Source organism: Gracilinanus agilis, chromosome 6 (genome assembly GCF_016433145.1).
Source record: "Gracilinanus agilis isolate LMUSP501 chromosome 6, AgileGrace, whole genome shotgun sequence".
NCBI classification, from domain to species: Eukaryota; Metazoa; Chordata; class Mammalia; order Didelphimorphia; family Didelphidae; genus Gracilinanus; species Gracilinanus agilis.
Genome location: NC_058135.1, coordinates 203,017,333 through 203,042,709, shown reverse-complemented (window position 1 = coordinate 203,042,709; position 25,377 = coordinate 203,017,333). Strand labels below are relative to the sequence as shown.

General features: G+C 34.5%; 1 protein-coding gene across 2 annotated transcripts in view; it reads right to left on the bottom strand.

Moving 5' to 3' along the window:
* TAPT1 (transmembrane anterior posterior transformation 1) overlaps positions 1 to 25,377 on the bottom strand; it is a 111,426-nt gene that overhangs the window by 4,274 nt on the left and 81,775 nt on the right. For both annotated transcript variants that reach the window (XM_044682216.1, XM_044682217.1), the window contains 6 exons: positions 19,020 to 19,100; positions 17,748 to 17,857; positions 16,009 to 16,068; positions 15,274 to 15,342; positions 11,361 to 11,437; positions 2,286 to 2,446 (listed from right to left, as the gene is read on the bottom strand). In XM_044682216.1, the coding sequence (XP_044538151.1) occupies positions 2,286 to 2,446; positions 11,361 to 11,437; positions 15,274 to 15,342; positions 16,009 to 16,068; positions 17,748 to 17,857; positions 19,020 to 19,100 (558 nt within the window). The remainder of the gene's footprint in view (positions 1 to 2,285; positions 2,447 to 11,360; positions 11,438 to 15,273; positions 15,343 to 16,008; positions 16,069 to 17,747; positions 17,858 to 19,019; positions 19,101 to 25,377) is intronic.

Genomic DNA, 25,377 nt, shown 5'->3' with positions numbered 1-25,377 from the left:
TACATCTGTAGCAAAACTGTAATTGGTGCTCATTTATGATAAAACTTAGGCACTATAAAACTTTCAAGTTTTTCTGACTCAAATATAGTTTCAGTCTGTACATTTTATTGTACTGTAATTTCCGTAGGGTTGGTATTACATGACTATAATTCCCTATTAGTAAGGATATATGATTAACTGCAACATTTCATTTCTCTAAAAATGCCACAGAACACTTTAAAATATCCATTCTGATCACAATTTAAAAGTAACAGTTTTTCTAATGATGAATTATATTTCAGACTCAAGCTTTTTCTTGTTTTAAAATATAAATCAGAAATATATACATAAGTTCAGATAAATATCCTGAGTTTCACTTAAAAGTATTATTTATTTTTATATGAAAACATTCTGATATAGGTATTTCATGATACGTTCATTTAAATCTGGTAGTAAGGGTTAAAGCTGCAACATGAATAGTTTAGAATTCTATTAAGAATAAATTTTTAAAAAACTTATGCAATTTAAGGTTATCTTAAAAATAACTCAGTAACTAGGGGAAAATCACAAAAGGCTATGTAATGCTCATCATTAAAAGCAAATAGAAGAACAAATAATTAATGAGTTTTCCAAAATAACTAAACAATTATTATCTTCATCTAGAGGACCCCCATATCAATAGATTTAGCCAATTCAGACTTCTCTCAATATATCATTTAGTTCTGATGAACTATTTCTACCTCACCCCTCCATTTTTTATTCTTTGTTAAAAGGGATAACTCTCTGGGAGTGGAGATTGTTAAGAAATGTAGGTGACATAAAAACAAAATATGTTACTAATATTTTTTTGAAAGAAAAGAGTTGGGAGGTTTAATATACTATAAACTCTATAATCAAGATTGTGATATGAGGGCCAAAAAAGCTAATATGGTTTCAATAAGTGAGGCACAGTTTCCAGGAAATAGGGAGGTGATAATCCCACTGAACTCTGTCTTTACTGGACCTCATATGGAGCACTGTTTTTAGTTCTGGGCTCCAGAATTTAAGAAGGGTATTTATAACTTAGAGATTGTCTATAGAGGAGAGAGCAATCAGGATGGCTAAGGGACTCAAGTCCATAGCATCTGAGTATTAGCTGAAGGAAATGGTGGATTTAGACCAAAGAGAAGGAAATTCAGTGGGGAGACATGATAGATGTTTTTAAGTATTTGAAAGATAGCGAGGTGGGAAGAGTTAGATGTGTTCTTTTTGGGTCCAGAGGGCACAACTAAGATTAATGGTTATAAGTATTAAAGAGAAAAATTCAGGTTCAGTGTCAAGAGAAACTTCTAATAATTGGAGTTGTTGTGGGTTCCCTCTTTATGAAGAGAACCCCTTTAAGCAGAGGCTAGATGATGATGCTTAGGTATGTCTTAGTGGAATTCTTTTTGTATATGAATTGGAATAGATGGCTGCTAAGGCTTCTTCCAACTCCCAGATTCTATGAAGTTATTTGATTTTGGTCAATATGACCAGGGTAAAATTCCTAAGTATCTAAACCTCACTTTCCTCATTTCTACACAAATGTTTACCCCACAGGATTAGTTGTAATGCCTAAATAAAATAATGAACATCAAAGAGATTTAAAACCATACAGCACCATACAAATGATTTGCGAAAGGTTACATTGTAGTCATCTGTTACCTTGTCAATATTTTGCATATGAACCTGTCCCTTAAACCAGTGTTGTGCTTGGCCAACATTGTGAAGTTTGTTAAAAAAAAGCAAATGCATCCTTGCTAATTCTCAAAAGTGGGGATAGTTTATATTTTGCTTTTATCCATTTCTCACATTTTTTTCAATTGACATTTCAAACAGGTTGGCCTAGAGCTTCATTAACTTCTTATGTTTTCCCATCTTTATGCTACTGTTATTCAATATCATGATTATATGTTTCAGGCAATGCTATTTCTGATTAAATTCTTAAATTCAACTTTTTCAACCAAAATCAAATCAATAAATATTTACTGGATATTTTGTGTAAGGCATGATGTCATTTAATTTTAAAATTCCTTATGAAGGAATTTGAATTCCTTTTGTATGTGCCCCAAGATATATGTTACTGTTGAGTTATGATATTTTAAACCTATAAAAGCAGATGTAACTAAGAGCAGACCAAATCCTTCACAAAAGAAAGTGGGGTCTAGTTGCATATTTTCTGCATAACTAAAGCACAATTACTAATTGTTAAGGGCTAGATGATTATATTGTAATCTGATTTATATTATAAAGGAAAACAGAAGCCCTAACAAAATAATGAAACATACCTTGAGAGGATTTATATTTGTTTTGAGATTTATTAGATATTTTGCCTGGTGTGCTGGTTGGTGGAGGATTAAACAACTTTTCTTCCATCTTGGCTTCTTTGACATACTGGCATGACTTTCCCAATAGCACGATACTATTAAGGATTTTGAGTGATATCAACCTAAAACCAGGAATAATATAAATTGTTTTAATTTCTTAAAAATTCTTAAAACATTTAATCTAGTAGAAAGTTATAGTAAATGATAGTTCATCATATCCATGAAATTCCACAGACAATCACTACATGCCATGTCTATACCATGACATCATTTTTCTTAAAAGGTTAAGAAAAGCAGGGGAGAAGATACTAAAGGAATCAAGGATAAGTGAAACAGCTAGCTTGAGACATTACTCACTGTGCAACGTGCACAAATCACTAGGCATTGCAAAGAGACAGAAAAGAAATGAAAGCTATAGAATTATATGGTGTTAGTGCTAGCACAGTAAGGGACCAATCTTATCCTCTATTATAGATAAGGATACTGAGATCCTGAATTCAGCTATTTAAGCTGAGATGCAAACTAGCTTAAGGCTTCACTTTTTTTCTTGTTTTAAGCATTAAGAAAGCACTGCCATCTCTTAGGATTCAAAGTAGTTTTGACAGGAAACAAAGGACATATGGCTCCTTACCAACAGACAACTGCTTTATGAACTAAAGATAAAAATATGGAAACTTCCTGTTAAAGTGGTGACTAGAAGAATAAGTTACTAATGTGACTGAAGAAATTTTTTAAAAATAAGACTTTTAGGTAAAGCATGCACATATTTTATCTCATTGATACATTTATGCCTAAAGAAAATACTATGTTAATCAGCTGGTCATTTGGGTATAAAATAATTATAACACAATAGTATAATAATAACATGGGACAAAATAAGAAAAATTACTAGGGGAGGGCTGAAAATTCATGGCGGAAAAAGAGGGTGGTTTAATGCAACAATTTTCTTATCCAGTAATTAAGAGAAATTGATGTGCTCTAGATATAGTCCATTCACATATTTACCCCCAAAATGAGAAATGAGTCCATAATATAAAAGTACATACATAAAATTAATCTTATATTAGCAATATATTAAATAATTATGATAGTAATATTATACATAGTATGTGTAAATATGTTTTGTTTAAATTAACATTAAAAGTTGTTTGTGGGGCTGCTAGATAGCATAGGAAAGCTAATCTGTGATTTATCACAAATTTCTTGTGATTAAAACAACAACCAGAAAGTAGAGTCAACAGTAATTGTCCACAAACAGAATCAAGATGACACCAGACAAATTTTTTCTCTTTTTTAAAATGTATATCATTTCAAAGGAAGTAATTCACATGAATAACTTGAAAACCATGTCTGAAGGCTTTCTGAAAATCTTCTGCTATTGTTTCTTTGATTAAAATGGAACAAAAAAGTGTTACTTTCAAGCTAATTGCTGACTAAAAGGTAGGCTTATGACCTTCACACTTTCACCAGTACTGAAATAATATATATTATCTCCAATTTCCCTAATAGGCGCTGATTTTTCTAGTTATAGACCTTAAAAGTAGACAGTTGTAGACATCTTGCTAAAAGAGTGAAATATGTAATATTATAAAATGTAGTGGACTTGCTAAATAAATGCTTTCTTTTCACATTTAATTGAATATACTACTAAACTGCAATCATTTTGTGGTCATGTCAATATAGTAATGCTTTCATTTTCTTATTTGTGTCTTTCTCCTAGTGTATCACTTTTATGAATTATCTTTCATGTCAATGAAAGGCAGCTAGCTAGCACAGTGGGCAGAGCACTGGACCTGGAATCAGGAAGATCTGAGGTCAAATCCAACCTTAGACACTTAGTAGCCCAGTTACTTGATCTCTGTCTAACCTAGCTTCCTCATCTATAAAATAGTGATAACTGTACCTATCTCCCAGGGTTCTTAGAAAGAAAAAAATGAAATATTTATAAAGCACTTTCCAAACCTTAAAAGTGATATATAACTGCTAGCTATAGATAGCTATCTTTCAATCTGGAGCATGGCATGAAACCAACTTAATTTCATCTCTGAAAAAGAATAAATAAATGAATGAGAAAAAAGCATTTTAAGTATTTACTATGAAGATCACTGTGCAAAGCATTGGGGAAAACAAAGAGAAAAGTGTAGACAGTCCCTGCTCTCAAAGAGCTCCCATTCTAAGTGAGAAGAGAGACAAAAAGATAGAAGAAATCAAATGCTGGTCAATTGGAAGGGCCTCATGGTCTCCAGTGTGTAATGGCAAAGCAGAAAGTAAAGTCTCTTATTTATTGTCATTTTTAATGTTGAATCATTTGAGAGTTCCAAAGAAATTGGTGGTAAGAAAGCCAAGTCCTGATATTTCTTCCTTCATAATATTTCTTGTCTTCATTCCATCCTCTTCTGACATAGCTGCTTTCATCTCATTATTACAGCAAAACCTGCTGGTTGGTCCCCTTACCTCAATCACTTACTTTATCACTCTTTTACTTAATAAACTCCTGGGGCTCCCTATTACCTCCAGAATCAAATATAAAAATCTGATTGGCTTTTAAATCTCTTCATAGCCTATCTTTTTCCTTCCTTTCTAGTTTTCTGACACCTCATTCCCACTCCAAATACCTTATGATTCAATGATACTGGCTTCCTTGCTGCTCTTCCTACAAGAAGCTCCATTTTCCAATTCTATGCATTTTCCTTGTCAATTCTCTATGGCTAGTAGGTTTTCCTTTTTGTTTCTACCTCCTAGTTTCTTTGACTTCCTTTAAGATTCAGCTCAAATCCTGTCTTCTCCAAGACACCTTTTCCAGTGCTCCCATTGCTTATGTTTTGCTTCTAAGAATACCTTTAATTGACCCTTTATGTATCTTGTTTGCCCATAGTTGTCTGTATATTATCTAACCTATTAGAATGTAAAATGATTCAGGATATGACCATTTTTTGCCTTTTTTTCTCCTTTGCCCCAGAAATTAGCCCGATGTCTGAAACAAAACAAGTGATCCATAAATGCTTGTTATTATTATGCCTCATCATATGTATTGTTGGAGGCCAAAACAGAGAAAATCAATCTCTGGCAATTTTTATTAAGTGTGAAAGTCTTACATGTAGTCTTGAAGTCAGAAAAAGTTCAAGGAACAGCCTAGTTAAGTATGGATATACTTGTTACCTGTATATTGACCATAGTAATTCACTAAACAAGAGGAAATACAAAATGTTTCATAGTCCTGTACAATCGAAACATTAATTTAAATACTAATACTGTAAATGTCTTCTTTGTATAGTCAAGTTGGTAAACTTGAACCATGACATTCTTAGTATAAATGAAACCAGAAGACATTGTTGAAATTAAATGGAAAGTTCACGTTTCTCCTTAGAAAGGCAAACAAGGAGATGTTGGTGTTGGCTTCATTATACACTCAAAATCTATACAAAATATCATTTCAGGGGACTCGTTCATTTTGCTTTGAAGTCTTCATGGTAAAATAAGTGACCCTGGTGACCTCCTTGTTCTTCCTCAAACAAGACACTTTATCTCTCAAGTCCAGGCATTTCTCTGTCTCCCTAAGTCTGGATTGCTGTTCATTTTCATCTCTTTCTCCTAACTTTCCTGGCTTCCTTCAAGTGGCAGCTTTTAAAATCAAACTTTCTACAGGAAGCCTTTACCAATACCCTTTATTGCCAATGTCTTCACTCTGTTGATTATTTCCAATTCAACTCATATATAATTTGTTTGTATGTTTTCTTCCCCATTAGTCTGTGAGCTCCTTGAGAAAAGATAATCTTTCACCTTTTTTTGTATTAGCACAGTGCCTGGCACATAGTAGGCTCTTAATGCTTATTGACCAACTGACCATATTAACAGTGACACAATTGTAAAATGATTTATGTGAAAGGATTTTCTCATATAGTTCTAAAGGAAGGATACTAGAAAACTGGAAAATAATAAAACTGGAAAATAATATTATTACTCCAAAAGTCATTGAGTAAAAGAACAAAGTAGAATTAGCCAAATGGAAAAGGCAGTACAAAAGCTCGCTCAAAAAAAAAAAACATTCCTTAAAAACTGGAATTTTTGGAGTTGAGGAAGGGGAAACTAATGACTCCATGAGACATCAAGAAACAATCAAAGTAAAAAAAATAGAAGAAAATGTGAAACATTTCACTGGAAAAACAACTGACCTGAAAAATAAATCTAGGAGAGATAATCTAAGAATTACTGGACTACCTGAAAGCCATGATGGAAAAAAAAAAGAGCTTAACACATTATTTTTCAAGAAATTATCAAGGAAAACTGTGTTGATATTCTAGAACCAGAAGGAAAAATTGAAATTAAAAGAATCTACTGATCACTTCCCAAAAGAAATCCCCAAAAGAAAATATTCAGGAATGTTATAGCCAAATTTCAAAACTCCCAGGTCAAGGAGAAAATATTACAAGCAGTCAAAAAGAAACAATTCAAATATCATAGAGCCACAGTCAAGATAACACAAGATTTAGCAGTTACCACATTAAAGCACTGGAGGGTCTGGAATATGATATTCCAGAGGTCAAAGAAGCTAGGAGTTCAACCAGGAATCATTTATCCAGCAAAACTAAGCATAATCCTTTAGGGGGGGAAAATGGGTAATGAAATAGAAAACTTTCAAACATTCCTAATGAAAAGACCAGAGCTGAATGGAAAATATGACTCTCAAAAGATTCAAGAGAAGCATAAAAAGGTAAACAGAAAAAGAAATAAAAAACATTCAATAAACTTAAATTGTGCACATCCCTACATGGGGAGATGATTCTTGCAACACCAAAGAACTTTGTCATTATTAGGGCAGTTAGATGGAGTACACATAGAGAATGTGTGTGGAATATGATGGGATGAGATAAAATAAAATAAAATAAAATTAAGACATGAGAAAGAGGAATGCATTAGGAGAAGAGGGAAGAAAAAAATAAAGGGCTAAATTATTGCACATAAAAGAGGTATGAAAGCTTTTACAGTAGAGGGAAAATTGGGGGAGGTAGGGAGAGCATTTGAACCTTACTCTCATCAGAATTGGTTCAATAAGAGAAAAACTTACACAATCAATTGGGTAGAGAGAGAGCCATCTTATCCTACAGAAAAGTAAGAGGGGAAGGGGATAAGAGAAGGAGGGGTAGGGCTGATAGAAAAGAGGGCAAATTGGGGGAGAGGGATTAAACAGGGGTAAATAGTATGGAAAATAATACACAGTAATCATAATAGTGCAAAATATTTTACAAGTCTCTCTAATAAAGGCCTCTTTTCTCAAATACATAGAGAGAAATGAGTTGAATATATAAGAATATAAGTCATTCTCCAATTGATAAATGACCAAAGGATATGAACAGGTAGCTCTCAGACAAAGTAATTCAAGTTCTCTGTAGTCATGCAAAAAATACTTTAAATCACAATTAATCAGAGAATGCAAATTAAAACCACACTGATGTACCAACCTATACCTATCAGAGAGGCTATTATGAAAGAGAAGGAAAATGACAAAAGTTGGTGGAAGATATGGAAAATTTGAGACACTAATGCCCTGCTGGTGGAGTTGTGAACTGATTTAACCATTCTGAAGAACAATTTGGGCCTATGTCCAAAGAGCTACAATAGTACATATATATACTCTTTGACCCAATTATTAACCCTATTATATTATTAACCAATTAACCAATACATATATATTAACCAATAATAAACCCTATTACTAGGTTTGTAGCCCAAAGAGTTGAAAAACAAAAAGGGAAAGGACCTTTATGTACAAAAATATTTTAAAGCATCTCTTTTTTTGGGGGGGGGGCAAAGAAATGGAAAGTGAGAAGATATTGTCAATTGAGGAATGGCTGATCAAGTTATAGCATATGACTGTAATGGAATATTGTTGTGCTGTAAGAAATGACAAGCAGGAGAAGCTCAGAAAAAACTGTAAAGTCCTATATGAACTGAAGCAAAGTTAAATAAGCAGAACATTGAACATGAATACTGTACAATGAACAACTGCGAATAACAATTAATCTCAGCAATATAGTGATCCAGAACTATCTCAAAGGACTCATGATAAAAAATGCTATCTACTTTCAGAGAAAAAGAACTGATAGAATCTAAATCCAGACCAAAGCAAACTTTTCTTTCACTTTTTCATAATTTTTAAAATTTCAGTTTCCACAAAAGGATTAATAGGGGAAAATGTTTTACATGATTGCATATGTAAAATCTATACAAGACTGCTTACCATATCAGTATGGGTGGGAAAGGAGAGAGGGATAAATTCAAGACTCAATATACTTTGAAAAATGTTGGAGGGGGCAGCTGGGTAGCTCAGTGGACTGAGAGCCAGGCCCAGAGATGTGAGATCCTGCGTTCAAACCTGGCCTCAGATACTTCCCAGTTGTGTGACCCTGGGCAAGTCACTTCACCCCCATTACCACTCTTCTGCCTTGGAGCCAATACACAGTATTGACTCCAAGACGGAAGGTATGGGTTTAAAAAAAAAAAAAGAAAAGAAAAATGTTGGAAACTGTTGTTACATGTAATTAGGTAAAAATAAAATAAAATTTAATTTAAAAAATAGAAGAATGACATTATACCTGAGAAAATTAATTCTGGCAGTGCTATCAAAGAGATGTTATATAGAAGACAGTGGAAGCATGAAAGCTGTTGGACATTTATCGCAACAATTCAAGGAAGTAGTAGAAGTGGGATCACTGAAAAGGAGATCACACACTAATGGAATTTTTTTTAGATGTGTGCAAAACATTTTGCATGTGTTATTTCATTTGATCTTCACATCATCTCTGGGAGGTAGATATTATTTTATATTATTTCTAATTTTTAGTACCAAGGTCTCTCCCTCCCCTAACCCAATGAGAAAGCAAGGAATAAAATAACCATAATGTCATGCAACATATATTTCTCATTTTCCTATTATTATCCATATTTAATACTTCCTATTCATTCCATTTCCATTTCCCCAATCATTACATGCTTGTAGTATATAACATTTAGCCTCCATGTCTGCTTTCCTCATCTCTATTCTCTTTATATATCCACATTCCAATTAAATGTAGCCTTTGAAGTCTCAGAAACTCCTCCATCAAGTCTTCCCTGATCAGATTAGCCTACAAAGATCTTTCAAACACCTACTATGCTTACTGCTGACATCCCTCCGTGTGCCCTAAAGTTAGCAGGGTCCTTTTAAGCCTTCAGTTCAGCCTGTAACTGAACAAAATAAATTTCCTCTTTTGCTTGAATAACTCTAGAAAGGGATAATTCATTACTTCAGAGCACAGTCATCCTACATCAAGTCAAAATGGACTTCTCTGCAACTTCCAAGCCAGGGTTTTGATTGCTTCTACCTAATCTCTTCCCATATAGGGGTTTTTTAAATATCTGAAGACAGTCATCATGTTCTTGATAAAGCTTCTTCTTTATCCAAGTCCCCCAACCAGTTCATTAATCATCTTTCACAAAGTCTGGTTTACCAACCTTTATTTCCCACTTGGCTGTGCTTCTGATTTTGCAGAATTCAATACCATGTCTCAGTTGCAGTCTCACCTAGGAAGTTCTCTTAGTTCTTGAGGCCTCCATATATGAACCTCTGTGGACTCTAGACTAGAATATCTCTTTGCCATGTTGGCCAATCTTAATAATTCTCCTACCTCTGGTTCCAACTTTCTAGATTTCAACACCATGAAGTGGTGATGTTAAATCCTTTTCCTTCCTTCTCTCCCATACTCCTTCAGCTCCCTTTTGGGTCTTTTGTATGCTGTCCTCTCCAATTAGAATAGAAGCTCCTTGAGAACAAGGGCTTAAAAAAAAATTGTATTCCTAGCACTTAGCACGTGGCAAGTGCTTAATAAATGCTTGTTTCCCTGTCTTGTCCACTCTGAATGTTCTTTATCTTATCATTGTCCTTTTAAAAGTATTATTCAGAACAGAATACAACATTCCTGATATGGTTTGATCCTGGTAAACTATAGCATGAATAAAACCTCCATGGTTCTGCTAAGTCAGGCAGGTAGGTTGGCTTTTTTTGAATCCAATTATTCCATTACTGTCTTTGTCTGTTAGAATTTAAGCTTACTGAAATAAAGGCTATTATTTTGTTTTTGCTTTTATATCCCTACATCCAAATACAGTTAAGCATGCAGTCTATGCTTAATAAGTCTTTACTGATTGTGCATTAGTGTAGTTGCATTAATGTAGAATTTGTCCTAGAAATTGGACCTTGTTTATAGGCTTTTCTTAGGATCATAGGCTTTAGGATCAGAAAAAACCTAAGGGATTAAATTGTGTAATCCCTAGATTAGAATGTAAACTTCTTAAGGACAGGTTTGTTTTTTGCCTCTTTTTTGTATCCCCAGCATTTAGCACAGTGTCTGGCACATACTGGGCACTTAAATGTAAGTGAACAAATGAATGAATTTTATAGATAAAGAAAGCATATTAGAGTGAGGTGGAAGTATCTGGCCAAGCTCCACCAAGCAGTAGCCAGGAAAGTCAGGCCTTTCTAAGCATCTCCTATCTTAGAGGCAATATGGTAAACTGGAAAACAGGTTGGAATAAGTTCTGGTTTTGAATCCTGCCTCCCTCATTTATTCACTATGACTTGGGACATATCACCTCACTGTTCTAGTCAGAGTTTTCCCAAATGTAAAAAAGGTGGATGATACTTAGAAACTTTAAAAACATACTATGTAAGTATATGTGTTGTTATGCTCTGATTAAGATTTTTGTGAAAAGGTAGCTTTTTGGTTTTGAAGCTATTATCAAAACACTTTATCAAAACAATTGCTATTAACAGTTCCACATATATGTATTTTTGTGTGTGTGTGTACACACACACACACACACACACACACACACACACACACACACACACCAAATATATGCCATCTTTCAAGTAGGTACTTCCCTAGCTGTATAATAGATTGAATGGGAGTATCATTTGGACTAAGCTCAGTTTGTTTTATATCTGATATCATTTGCTTTTACTAAACTAAAAATAAACTCAAGAATGGTCAGTCTTACCCAAAATAGAAGAGTATGACACAGGCATAAGACAGGATTCCTTGCACTTTAATTGAGCTTGTTACAACTCTGATGAGCTAACAAAAAAGGCAGAAAGAAACAAATCAACAGTCATGAATACTGTACTTAGACACCAACCCACCCACCTTTTATTGGCTCTTTAAGATTTCCCTGTAAAATATGTAAATAAAAAATGTAAATGTAAAAAAAAGATGTAAAATACTTTTTTTGGTGCTGAACAATAGTGATCCAGGTAGACAGATAAGCTTTCTATATATCAAGAGCTGCTCAATTTGTAACAATTTGTTGAGGGAGCAGTTTTTGGCTTGCTCAAGAAAAGCTAAAAATAATGTGCTTCTTAATTTGTCAAGAATATATATCTTTCAGTGTCCATCAGTGGCTCCATAGTTTTGTTTCATTTTCAAACTTTTTTTTATTACATATTTCCTATTAGATGGTCTTCAACTCTTTAGAGTCAGGAGCCACAGGGGATGAAGGAATTCAATAAGGTTCTTTAAATCTTTAAATTTTTGCTAATCTGAAAAGTCTGACACAATCTTAGAGAATTCAAGGTGATTTCTTCTCTTTGAAAGCTCTTCCTACCAGAACCAGAGGAAACACCGCCCTGCCCCACCTACCCATCTCTACATTATCCTTTTTCTCTGAAGTATCCCCTATCTTGCCTCAGCTTTTGTCTTTCACAATATGTTTTTTTCTTTCTAAGTACTACTACTTTCTCTCCTCTGGCTAAAAAGGACCTCAAAGAACAGGCAAATACCAGAATATGGCCTTGCTTCCCACAAAACTAATTATCATCAGAAATCTATTTATTTGGAAGTAGGAAACAGGCTGAAAACTTGTTTTTAAGACAGATGGGCAAATATTTATTTCCCCATAGGCTGGCAGATTAATATGAGCTGAGTTTTAAAATCTAGTGAATGAATTTTCTGGTACTCTTCAAAAAATGATGTATAAAAATATAGATGTATTGGCTTGATAGTCATATATGAAGAGAGAAAATAAGCCTTTAAAAAGAATCACAAATCCATCACTTGATCCTATAATAAATCTGGGAGATAGGTGATAACTTTATCCTCATTTTACTATTGAGAAAACTGAGGCAATAAGAAGTTAAATGACTTGCCAAGGTCTATAGTTAGTAAATGTCTAAGTTTGCATTTGAACAGTTCTTCCTGACTCCAGGCCTACTGAGAGCTCTGCTTTGGTATCCTACTTCTTTACGTGGCAAAGGATGGAGTGTTGAAGAGGGCAATTTATAGATAAACTGAGAGCATGTTTCGGAGAAAATTCAGTTTCCTTTATCATTGTTTTAAGTTTTTCTGATATTATTAATAATTAAGGATTCATTTTAAAAAGGATGACTAAAATTGAATATCTGCAGTTATATAATGTAAAAATCAAATAGTTTACAATAAAATTATTTATTCATTTAATACATTAAGTGTAGACACTAACAGAAAAATCCTATCAGACAAAAATAAGCTTTTTGATTCAAAATTCATAAAGTTTCTCTTTGGGAAAAAGTAATAAGTTTACATTTGGTAACTTTTTTTGCAAAGTCAAGTTAATAATGGCACTAGTAAGACCAAGTTTTTTTTTTAAACCCTTACCTTCTGTCTAGAATCAATACTAAGTATTGTTTCTAAGGCAGAAGAATGATAAGGGCTAGGGAATGGGGGTCAAGTGATTTGTCCAGGGTCACATAGCTAGGAAGTGTCTGAGGTCACATTTGAACCCAGGACCTCCAGTATCTGGGCCTGGCTCTCAATCCACTGAATCATCCAGCTCCCCTCTAGGTTTTTGTTTTTTTTTTAAACAAATGAGCCAATTATTAATCTGCAGTGAAATCTCTAAGAGAAAATTTTTAATATTGTAAACCCTTGCAAACAATCTATATGATTATGATTTTTTTGGGTATTTTTTCCTTACTTAAAAATAAAGTTTTAAAAATTCTTAAATAGTAAAAATTGGAAAAAATTATTACATGAGGTAATTTTAATCAATCATAAGCCTAATTCTGTCTGTTTTTTTACTATCATGGCTTCACAATTCTACATTAACTTTTAGTGGCTGAGTTTGACTATACTAAATTGGACCTTAGGAAATGACTTTTTTCTTCTTAGAAATGCCAGAACTAAAAGATATAATCATTTCTACCAAGCAGTGGTACCATTTTTTTGACTTAAAGATGCAAAAAGAGAATCATCCTCATCACCACTGTATAATTAAGGAGTTCCTATCACTAATAAAGTTTTTCTGAAACAAAATTTTTTTCTAATATTACTACTAATTACATTTAAGTCTTTTTGCAGAATAGTTTTAAGAAGACCATGCAAGAGAACTTAAATTTTGAGAAAATTTAAATTTGAGTTAAATTTTGAGAAAAACTTAGAAATATTAAATTTAAAAAATGTGGAGGATAACTGTCACACAATAAATGAGAACATAGTTAAAATTTGAGAAAAATTTAGAAATATTAAATTAAAAATGTGGAGGATAACTGCCACAAAATAAATAAATGAGTGGGTTACTGGAAGTCGCTTCTTCTGACTAAACATCTACAGTATTGGTCAAAATGGGTTGGCAAAGCAATCACTTCCAAGAAATCTTTAACCCTCAGTCAATTTATGTTTCTTCTCAAATTTAGCATATGAAAATGTTTCTGCTAATGTCTAGGCTAATTTCTACCACTTTAGCTTGGATAGATAGAATAGAAAAAATGGTATTTTCAGTTGCAAAATATGAACTTACACCTCCTTATGATTCTATAATCACATAAACTTTTTTTCTGCTTGCTCATAAACTTTTTTAAAAGGCTAAGATATCTTTCAAAATTAAATTTGTATTTGTTACAAGAGCTCTTTTAAAGCAAAGAAAATCATACAACATGAACTATTAAAACAAATTTTTATATAAAATATGTTAAGGTATTAAAATCTGGATTTTATGGAAATAAAAATATCAATAAGCTAGTAAAATGTTCATAACTAAAGAGAAAACTGGTAGTAAGCCTAAAATAATTTAATGTTAACTACCATTCCATTTTATGTCATTCTTCACTTGGTTTTCTTAAATCTGTGTTTATAGGAGAACACTAGCTATACTTGTTAGAGAAAGTGAGAATAAGTAGAAAGAAAGAACATTGACAAATATGGATACAAACACAAACAACTATCATGATCTAGATTAGGCAGGCATGAAGACATCAGAAAACTATTTTGCAAGCTCACACTGTCATTTATTAGAATATTCCTAGTTGCATGAACAAATGTATTCATTACTTTAAAATAAGGTAGCTAGATGGCTCAATGCATAGAGCACCTGACCAGGAGTCAGGAAGACTCATTTTCCCGAGTTCAAATCTATCCTGAGATACTACCTGTGAGACCCTGGACAAGCCACTTAACCTCATTTGCTTCAATTTCCTTATCTATAAGATGAATTGGGAGAAGGAAACTGTAAATCACTACAGTAGCGTAGCCAAGAAAACTCCAAATGGGGTCACAAAGAGGTGGACACAACTGAACAACAACAAAAAACTCTGTATTTGTAATAAAGCTCTGTGACTCCCCTCTTTCACATGACTGAACAACCAAAAGAATATCAATAATTAAAACTTAAACTTTTCCTCTAAGCCAGTAATAACATTTTCTTATGTACAATTTTTCCAAGTAATGTTAGATTCCTGGGAAGCAATTTTATTGTGAATACATTTACTAATATTTCAAAACTTGAAAGATAATTAGGATGAAGTAGAAGAGTAGAGGCCCAACAAATCACAAGTGAAGTCTAAGATGTAGTTACACTGATGAAATTATTGACTCCTGAAGCATCTGAAGTGCTAAGATAAACAATTTCTACTAAATAAAGGAAAGATATACACAATACTTACTAAAACAGCCAGTGGGAGGGGAATAAAGCCCATTCTCCGTGCAACAGAATCACTATAATCAGTGTATGCCTAGAAAGGGAAAGAATAAGCAAATTTCAAATTCACAATAAGCTACTTTAAAATACTTTATTTTGCAATTGCTGGTATTTATTCATAAATATCATATGGGTAAACTGAAAATAAATGGATTAGAAACTTTAATGTTTTTCAGTGAAAATGGTGAAACATGAAAGCTTAAAACACATTTTAAATACAAACATATATACATAATGTGCTTAAAGATAATATGTTAAACAAATGAGTATTAGTTCTAACATGGTTCACTTTTATTCTTCAGCTTAAGTGTTGTAATTTTTCCTAGCTGACATTTCTGAATTCCAAAGGTGCTATTCTGATGCCTTGTCATGGTATAGAGATGATCCTGGGAACTCAGGGGTCTCACTTAAATGGACTGGAAACAGATAGGCATAAGAGATGACACTGGCAATGAAATCTGTACCTGTCAGCTAAGGACCAGAATAGATTAGTGACATTAATCACAAGAAAGTTTGCCATTGGTTGATGATTTGTTTGGTCAAGTAATTCACACAGATTATCTACCAAGGCAGAGAATAGTTTTGATATGCTTGGGAGAAGTTCCATCTCGATGAAATCATAGATCCTTTAAGTAATATATCCAAACTGAATTTAATAGACTATTAATTTACATCTGAAGACACTTGATTTAATACTTACATTTTTCTGGCGGCTGCTAACAAGGTCAAAAGCAAGGCTAGCTCTGTACTCACTGTAGACCTTTTAAAAAAAAGGAAAACAAGAAATATAATTCTTTATGGTACATAAACCATGTTTATCTATATAGCATGTAATTTATACCTAACTTCTTTAAATCACATCTGACATAGTGACAGACAAAATATTTAGAGTATTATTAAATTTACCGATTTAGTTAATGGCCAAGTTTGGATATGACTTGATATTTCATGAAATGGTTGGTTTTGTCCAAAGAACAATAATCTTGCTGCCAACACAAATGTGGCAAATTACAATAGCTAGATTATGACTTGAAAAGTAAAACAAACCAGTATCCTTAATCCTTGTTGATTTTGAGGAGAAAATGCTATATACCAAAAAAGGACTAAATCTCAAATTGCACTTTTGTGTGCAGCATTTCCAGAGGATAGCAATGAACTCTAAGACAAAAATTAAGAGCAAAGATGCACAGACAATGAATTTGTTTTTTTAGATGATATAATTAAAGTTATTAGAATTAAATGCTTGCAAAAAGTAAAGAATAGGAGGAATATTAATCATGGCTTTCTTATTAAATTTCACCTAGTTTGTTATATTTTATCAGTTTATTTTCCTCTAATTGCATATAAACATGATGCTCTTTATTTTTTATTATGTAAAGAAAGGGTCATTAAACTCTTAAAAAATGTATTTCCTAGATATAAAGATATTTGCTACAAATGACAGTACTATGCAAATATACAGAATGTTCATTTATATATGTATGCATACTCATAATTAAGAAATGTCAAGAAGCTAGAGATTTCAGGTACTATATTCTAAGATATTTGAAAATATTAATTTTGATAAAAGATGAACTGTTAAGAATTTGAATGCCTTATGTAAAAATACCAACACGTAACTGCTTTGAGCTTCCTAGGGATTGAGGCTATAAGAATAAATATGAACTAACATGGTATAATTTGAAGACATGTATTTATTTGCCAGTTTGAATAGCAAACAACATTAAATTCTTGAAATCAACTTTACAAATATAGAGAAAATTATTTTACTAATGGAAAATTTCTGCTGTTCTCTTTAAGGAAATAAAGGGCTAAAAAGGTGAAGTAATGATTTTTATCAGAATTGAGAAACTGCTTTACAAACTTTTAATAATAACTATTCTAACGAAAAAATAAAATAAAACTTTAAATTATGCCATAACTTAAACAACAAACTGTAGAACTTCAAAGCTGAAACTTATGCCATTATTTTTATTTCTGCATCCATATATAAAAGCAAGGCAAATGTAAATCCCTGTGGCTTGCTTATTAAATGCATCACACAGTAATATTCATAAAGTCACCTAAATAGATAGCATTTCTATATTTGATATCATTGTAAAAGATAGATAAAGAAAACTGACAGGAATAAAAAAATTCCTTTCCTATTAAACATTAAAACACCTACATCAATATGCTCACTTCTAGAAAGGTTATAATCATAAAATAAATTTCCCAAATGTATTAAAAAATGAGAATAGATGTAATATTACACAAAAACAAAAAATCTACTTAATTTGAGATTTCAGAAATATAAGATATTTCTGAGATAAAAAATAAACTAATTTTCAGTGATATAAAACATTTTTCTTTTATTAGTCTTACATATGCCTTATAATTTAACTATACAGCAAAGGAAAATAAAAAATGTTAAAGACAAGTCACTTATGACAAACATACATCTGCAGTAATATCATTGAATTTGGTGATGAAGGCATGCTTTACAATATCCACAGCAGTTTCTGAAGCAATCACCATACAGACATCTGGAAACAATACCCAAAGGTGATCTATAAAATTAAGAAGACAAAAGTCAGATAATCACTGTGGGCTTCTGGGACTAAGAAGTTTGTACTGGTCAGCGAAGGTTATTTGCAAGGTAGAAAACTATTATGTATCTACTTGCACAGAACTGATTTTTTGATGACTACAGAGAGAACTCTTCATCATAAAAGGATTTGGAGATGGTGGTGCCCCAAAGTGGAGTATAAAATAGCTTGTTCCTTTAAAAAAACCCAAAATTTTGGGGACACAAACATCTATCTTTCTTTTAAATGGAAAAATTTCACTTTAGATAAGGAGGTAATCACCAGTAACTTAGCTTTTAAGATAAGATTACCACTTTAGATGTTTGCTGGCATCAAGGACTTTAGTCACAATTCTTACAAAGATGGCCAGGTGCCTTTTAGGGTAAACATTTTGTTCCAACTTGAATTTTTCCATTGTTCTATTAAAGAGAAGTTCAACTCTTAAGATATCATCTTGCCATTTGAGGGCTTTTTTTAGTAACATGATTTCATGTCATATTCCAAGCACAGACAGGTCTTCTGCTACCATGTGGCTAAGTGAAAAGAATGATGATGGAAGTACAAAGGCTGAGCTTTAAACTTGGCTCTGTCATTGATTACCTGTGTGAGCTTCTCTCTGGGCCTCAGATTCCTCACCTGTAAAAATGGGGGGTGGGTGGCGCTAGATGGTCTAGATGACCTTAGGTTCTAAACTTATGGTCCTTGCCAAATGATTATCCCTGTTTTAGCATTCTGATATTTGGTAACAAAGCCTCTCAAGATTTCCAGGGTAGCCTGCCCTCAGCAGACATGGCGTGGCAAGTTACCTCAAGTGACAGTTATCAGCAATTGAAGACAGAGATATCAGCAAAAGAGAAAAGTAAGGTCCAGGGGATAGAAGAACATCATGATGAGCATCTAATGCATCTTCATAATCTCAATCCCATTATTTCAAGAATTGGGAAAAAACTAAGTCAAAAGGCACATTTAAAGAAAAAAATACCTAAAATCCATGAATTGAGTTGTTTGAATTTTATTTTACATGTACACATATTAAAGCTGAAAATGTATTCCTTAATAACATCAGTGATTATTTCATACTATTCTAAGAGTTTTAATTCAAAGTAAAATTAATCTTCATCATAGTTGATAAATGTTTAATTACCTGGATTCCAAGAAAATTGTTCCATATTTCTTAGACAAACTATTAGCAAGAGCACATAATTTGTGAATCGTTCTTTAATATCTAAAAATGAGAAATATAAAGAATGTTTAAAATTTGTTTTAATAAATATTCAAGTACTTACTATACACAAGGTAATGTGAGGGGTGTTACAAGGGCATTGGTCTAGTATCGTGGGTCAGATAGTCAAAAATAGTGCAAAATACAAATACTCCCAAATGACCTTGGATGAGTCAACCTTTTAGGACCTAGGTTTTCTCACCTATAAAAATAAAAGTTTAACTAGATAACATCCAGGATATCTTCTCATTCATATAAGTTTAAACTGAGTTATAGTTACTATTTTCTATAGCTCACAACCAAGTTATGAAAAAAAGTGCACATGCCACATTTTAAAATTTAATTTGCATTGACATTTTCTTCATTACTTTGTTGAGTCTAGACAATTATCAACATATGAAATGGAAGTTTTAGTTGGATCTTGTAAAATTCTATTTGGTACTTTTTGGTGATTTGCCTCCTAGGAATTGCCCTTTTCTAGCCATTCCTGTCCCTTCCACCAACTGGCTATTCAGCTACAACAGAATTCCCCCTGATTTAAGCGACATATTCATTTCTCCTTTCCCTCCTCACTGACATGCTAGAAGAATAGTAGGAACAGCAGCAGGCTGTAGTCAACACCCAGAATCCTTTTCCTGAATAGCTGAAGCAACACTGAGGCCTCTCTAGCTCCATCAGGCAAGAAGGTACTCTTGGCTCTTGCCCAGAAACAGGGTAGAATGGAAGCTTTATTTTTCAATCCACTATAGTACCCTCATGGTTAACAATTTCCTTCCACCTATTTCTCTTGTAACTCCTGTATTAATCAACTACCAGACACATCTAATCTGTCCCTAATCCCTAATGCCTATTCTCTCATTTGCACCCTCCTCAACACTATCAGATCCATTTGGCTTTTCTAACCAATAAACCTTTATCCATTTATATATTTCTGAATTTATTTTTTTTATCTATTTATTTCTCAAAGTTCATTCATTCATTTAGTAAATATTTCAGGTTTAACAACCACGTGCCAGGCACTAGACATTGCTGTTATCAAAGAAATTACTTTATGGAGATGTCCATTTTGTAGTTTACCTTCCCCTTCTTCAATAACTGACCACATGTAACTTGCAGGTGAGGAAATGACCCTATCATTGAAGGTCAGTAACCTCTGTATAATGTATTATCCTAGAGTTGCCTAAAGCACTGGGAAACTTGTTGAGTGGCTTTCCTAGGACCACGCCATCTGGTATGTCATAGGTTTTCTGGGCTTTGAGGCTGGCTCTCTATTATACAACACTGTCTCTTGTGGAATATTAAAAAACAAAACAAAGAAAAGCTTTACATATAAACACACTTTGTGATCTCTATAGTAAGATTCTTATAGTTCAACTGATGCATTCCAGGGTGGATGGTACTGAAAATGGATGAAAGACTAAATATTCAAAGACAAAGTTTGCCCTGTGATTTCATCAGCCCCTTTATCTCTAAGATGATAATTCTCAGATCTATTTATCCATTCCTAACTACTTTTCTGATCTTTAGTCTCTCATCAACAACTGCCTATTGAGTATGTTAAAATGGATGTCCCATAGCCATCTTAAAGTATGTGTCCGGGGGGGCAGCTGGGTGGCTCAGTGGATTAAGAGCCAGGCCTAGAGATGGAAGGTCCTAGGTTCAAATCTGGCCTCAGATACTTCCCAGCTGTGTGGCCCTGGGCAAGTCACTTGACCCCCATTGCCTAGCCCTTACGTAATGTAGCTGTAAAGTGGGTTCTATAGGAGCGGTCAAGGGGCCTATGCAAATGTTGATGATGGAATAAGAAGGCAAGGGAGTCCCAAATGAAGGCTGTATGAGAGTAGATAATCTCCCACAGCAGCTGGATCAGGTCCCCTTTAAGCTCAACATTCTCTACTAATAGGCCCAGGGCTTGGAACCAATCCAGCCAAGACAGTTAAAATGTTTCCATGAAGCTGACTGAAACTTCCTGAAACCTCAGATTGGAAATGGATAACTGGCTTGGAATGGCCTGCTCAACAAAGCTGAATTGCAAATCTGACTGCTATTAAGAATGGTAGATGAAGGACAGCTGGGTGGCTCAGTGGATGGAGAGCCAGGCCTAGAGACAGGAGGTCCTAGGTTCAAATCTGGCCTCTAGACACTTCCCAGCTGTGTGACCCTGGGCAAGTCACTTGACTCCCATTGCCAGCCCTTACCACTCTTCTGCCTTGGAACCAATACACAATATTAACTCCAAGATGGAAGGTAAGGGTTTAAAAAAAAAAAAAAAAAAAAGAATGGTTAATGGTAGGTAAGCTAGGCTACAAGACTGTTTAGGCTCAAGGTCAACCAGGGTTTATTTGTAAACAACTAAGGGAAGGAAAGGGTAGGTAGGCGGAGGAAGGAAACCCTAAGACCTTGCCTAAATTGTTGATGTTGATTAATCCTGGAGCACAAGTTGATGTTCTTTAGGAGCAGAGTAATGAGACAACCTTGAGGGCAAATCCCAACTCTGTAGCTTGTTGCTGAGCCCAGAGGCTGGGAAGCCCCTGGGACAGTTGCAGTTGTTCTTGGTTGTAGCTGTTCTCTCTAGCTGGTATGTAAGGATGTTATCTATGCCGAGAAAGTATTGAATATTTGGCTAATAATTGGATAAGTCCTACCTGCCTAACAGAAACTCCCCAAACCACCCTGGGGCCCAAAAAACCCTCTTTTCTCCCTAACCCAGGAGTCAGAGAAGTGAAGTTCCCAGGGGTTAGAGGACCTCCTTTTATACCCTGTCCTTAACTGACACCCTGGCCCACGGCTTGGGTGCTCTGCCAGGTTCTGTGTTCCAAAGTGGCAACTGCCGGCTTGCACCCCCAGAAATATGGCTACTCACTTTTGCACATAACAGTATGCCCATTTTCTTTATGGGAATCTGCACCTTGCAGCATTCCCTGCATTCTTACTGAACTAATACTAGCCTATAATTCTATAGTACACCGAACTAAACAATTCTTCCCCTTATTCCCCTCAACTATTCCCAAAATAATAAAAAGGGTTCTATCTTCTATATCTAGACTACTCCTATTCTAATCTAAGTTAAGACAGGTAATAGGAAAAGATTAAAGGAAAGAAATGGGGTTTGAGTTTTACAAAAAAATTGAACAGAAAGGAAAAAGGTTAAACATAGTAACAAGATAACACATTCAAACTATGAATTATTGCTAAGTACAAACATATAGTAATAAAACTCTAAGATATGAAATTTTCTATCTCCATGCACTATGAATCAAAAAGTAACAACTAAGAAAACAATTCCTAGCAACATTCTAAAAACCTATGTAAATTTACTAAGGATTAGTAGCATTATGTATTAATAAACCTAAGCCTTACATTAAAAGATTAGTGTGTTAAATAATCCCAGTAGCTAAGCTAACACAGTTAAACTAAGCTATGTACAATATTTAAAGAAGTCCTGTCCCTAGTCTAACTTAAATAAGCTAACTATTCTGTCCCTGTTGGTTAGTACAAACTATCACTAAGGGTTAATAGTCAACTATATACAATACTTTGAAAAATGTAAGGTGCTTGAGCTAGTAAGGTGTCTCAACCAATGTAAGAGGAAACTCTAAGCACTGGGCAGACAACTCTTTCGCTCTTATGTGTGTGTGTTACTATTTACATATGTACATATGGCTGGCTCGCCAAACAGTAATGTAGCTGTATGGTGGGTTCTATAGGAGCAGCCAAGGAGCCAACACAGATGTTGATGATGGAATATGAAGGCAAGGGAGTCCCAAACCAAGGCTGTATGAGAGTAGATAATCTTCCATAGCAGCTGGGTCAAGTCCCCTTTAAGTCTAAGATTCTCTGCTAATAGGCCCAGAGTTTGGAACCAATCCAGCCAAGACAGTTAAAATGTTTCCAGGAAGCTGATTGAAACTTCCTGAAACCTCAGACTGGAAATGGATAACTGGCTTGGAATGGCCTGCTCAACAAAGCTGTAATGTGAATCTGACTGCTATTAAGAATGGTTGATGCTAGGCTCCAAGCCTGCACCCTCAGAAATATGGCTACTCATTTCTGCACATAATACTTACCATTCTTCTGCCTTAGAACCAATATACAGTATTGATTCTAAGATGGAAGGTAAGGGTTTTTTAAAAAATAAAAAAATAAAAATAAACTATATGTCCAAAACTAAACTCATGGAAAGGGAATGACTAGAGGATGCCTACCTTTATCTTTAGATTCATAAATCTCTGTAACTTTTAGCATATTAGTGGATATAGGACTACTAGGTAGTGAGATGATAATTAGAAGTTCCTAATTTTTACGAACCCATGTGATTTGGTTTAGTTACGGAAGCAGTGACTTTTTTTTTTTAATTTTTTAAACCCTTAACTTCTGTGTATTGACTTATAGGTGGAAGACTGGTAAGGGTAGGCAATGGGGGTCAAGTGACTTGCCCAGGGTCACACAGCTGGGAAGTATCTGAGGCCGGATTTGAACCCAGGACCTCCTGCCTCTAGGCCTGGCTCTCAGTCCACTGAGCTACCCAGCTGCCTCCGGAAGCAGTGACTTTTACCTATAACCCATCTCTAACTTCTCAGAGGCCACACAGAATCCTTTATGCCCCTTTCTTTCACGTGACACACATAAGCATTAGCCTATCTAGCCCCCCACCATCCCTATTTGTAGACCCCTACTATAAAAAAGAAGTTCCCACTTAAAACAGCCACAAGACTTCCTAATAATCAGAATTATTCAGAAGTGGAAATGGCTTCTCAGAAGACTGGTGAGTTTTACCTCATTTAGAGGCCTTTTATGCAAAGCCTAGAGAACCACTTGCTAGGTATGTTTCAGAGCAGTGATGGTGGACCATCAGTGTGGCACAGGTGCCAAAGATGGCATGCAGAGAGCTCTCTGTGGGCACGCGGCTGCCCTCCTCATCCCCTATCTCCTGAGTTCATCACCAGAAAGGCAGAGAGACTTGGGTGGAGCTATTCCCCTCCCTCTCTCCACTGCGCCTCCCTGCCTCTGCCTAGCAGCCCAATGGGAGTACACAGGGGCTAAGGCAGGTGGCTGGAAGGCAGCACAGCTGGAGGGAAGCAGAGCACTTGGACCAATTCCCTCCCCCTCTCTACACTCAATGAGGACATTTCTCACTTCACCTACCCAGCAGCCCAATGGGAGCGCTTCCTCCCTCCCCTGTGCGGGGCAAAGGGGGAGGGGCACATCACATGATCTCTAAAAAGTTTTCCATCACTGTTCTAGAGGGATTCTTGGGCTTGATGACCTGTTAGGTTCCTTTCAATTCAGCTTCTGAGAAGGAAATTTTCATTCTTTTAATTTTTTCATAGGTCATAGGATATGGAGCTGGATGGAAATTTCTAAATCAGATAAGACGGGGAAGCAAGGTAGTTCAGTGGATAGAGCACCAGGCCTAGAGTCAGTCAGGAGGTTCTGGGTTCAAATCTGGATTCAGGCATAATCTAGCTGTGTCACTCTGGGCAAATCACTTATTCCCAACTGCTTAGCCTTTCCTATTCTTCTGCCTTGTTATTGATACTTAATATTGATTCTAAGTAGAAGGTAAGGGTTATTAGAACAAAACAAAATAAAAAAAAAAAACAGATGGGGCCTTGCTTAAATGTTAATGCTTCGCTTCTTGACAATATACTCAAATGTTTTTGTAAAGGATGGCTACAGTTTAGAATTTTTTTGCTGTTTAAAGATGAGAAAATACAGTTAATTCATAATATTATTAATTTTGAGTAAAATATTTTCCCATGAAAAGTAGTATAAGTATTATATGAAAGGGAAAGCTAGAATGGAGTCAATATTGACTTTTAGTAGATTTTTTGGAAGTGAAGAGACAACTCTAAATAGTCACTCTAACAAAATTCCACTTTGTACCAGATGTGCCTTTGGGTCATGTACACAATTATAGAATATTAACATTAAAAGGAACCTCAGGGGGCAACTAGACTAATCTCCCACATAATACAGTAATTCTCCTATATCTCTTGGGTGATAAGGCAATGTAAATTATTTTATATATGAGACAATACAATCTTGCAGGTATTTCTAAGTACAAAAATTTCCACATATTGAGGTTCTCTGACTATGTCTAATGTGTCTAATTTTGATTAATTCTATATACTTGAAAAACATCATATTTAATTGCTAAAACATGAAAATAAATTATCTTGTATGGTCAGTCTTGCACATAATGCATTTCTACATTTATCTGGAATATTGCAGAGTTTAATGATGCATTTTTGCCTCATGGCTCAATGGGCAAAATTAA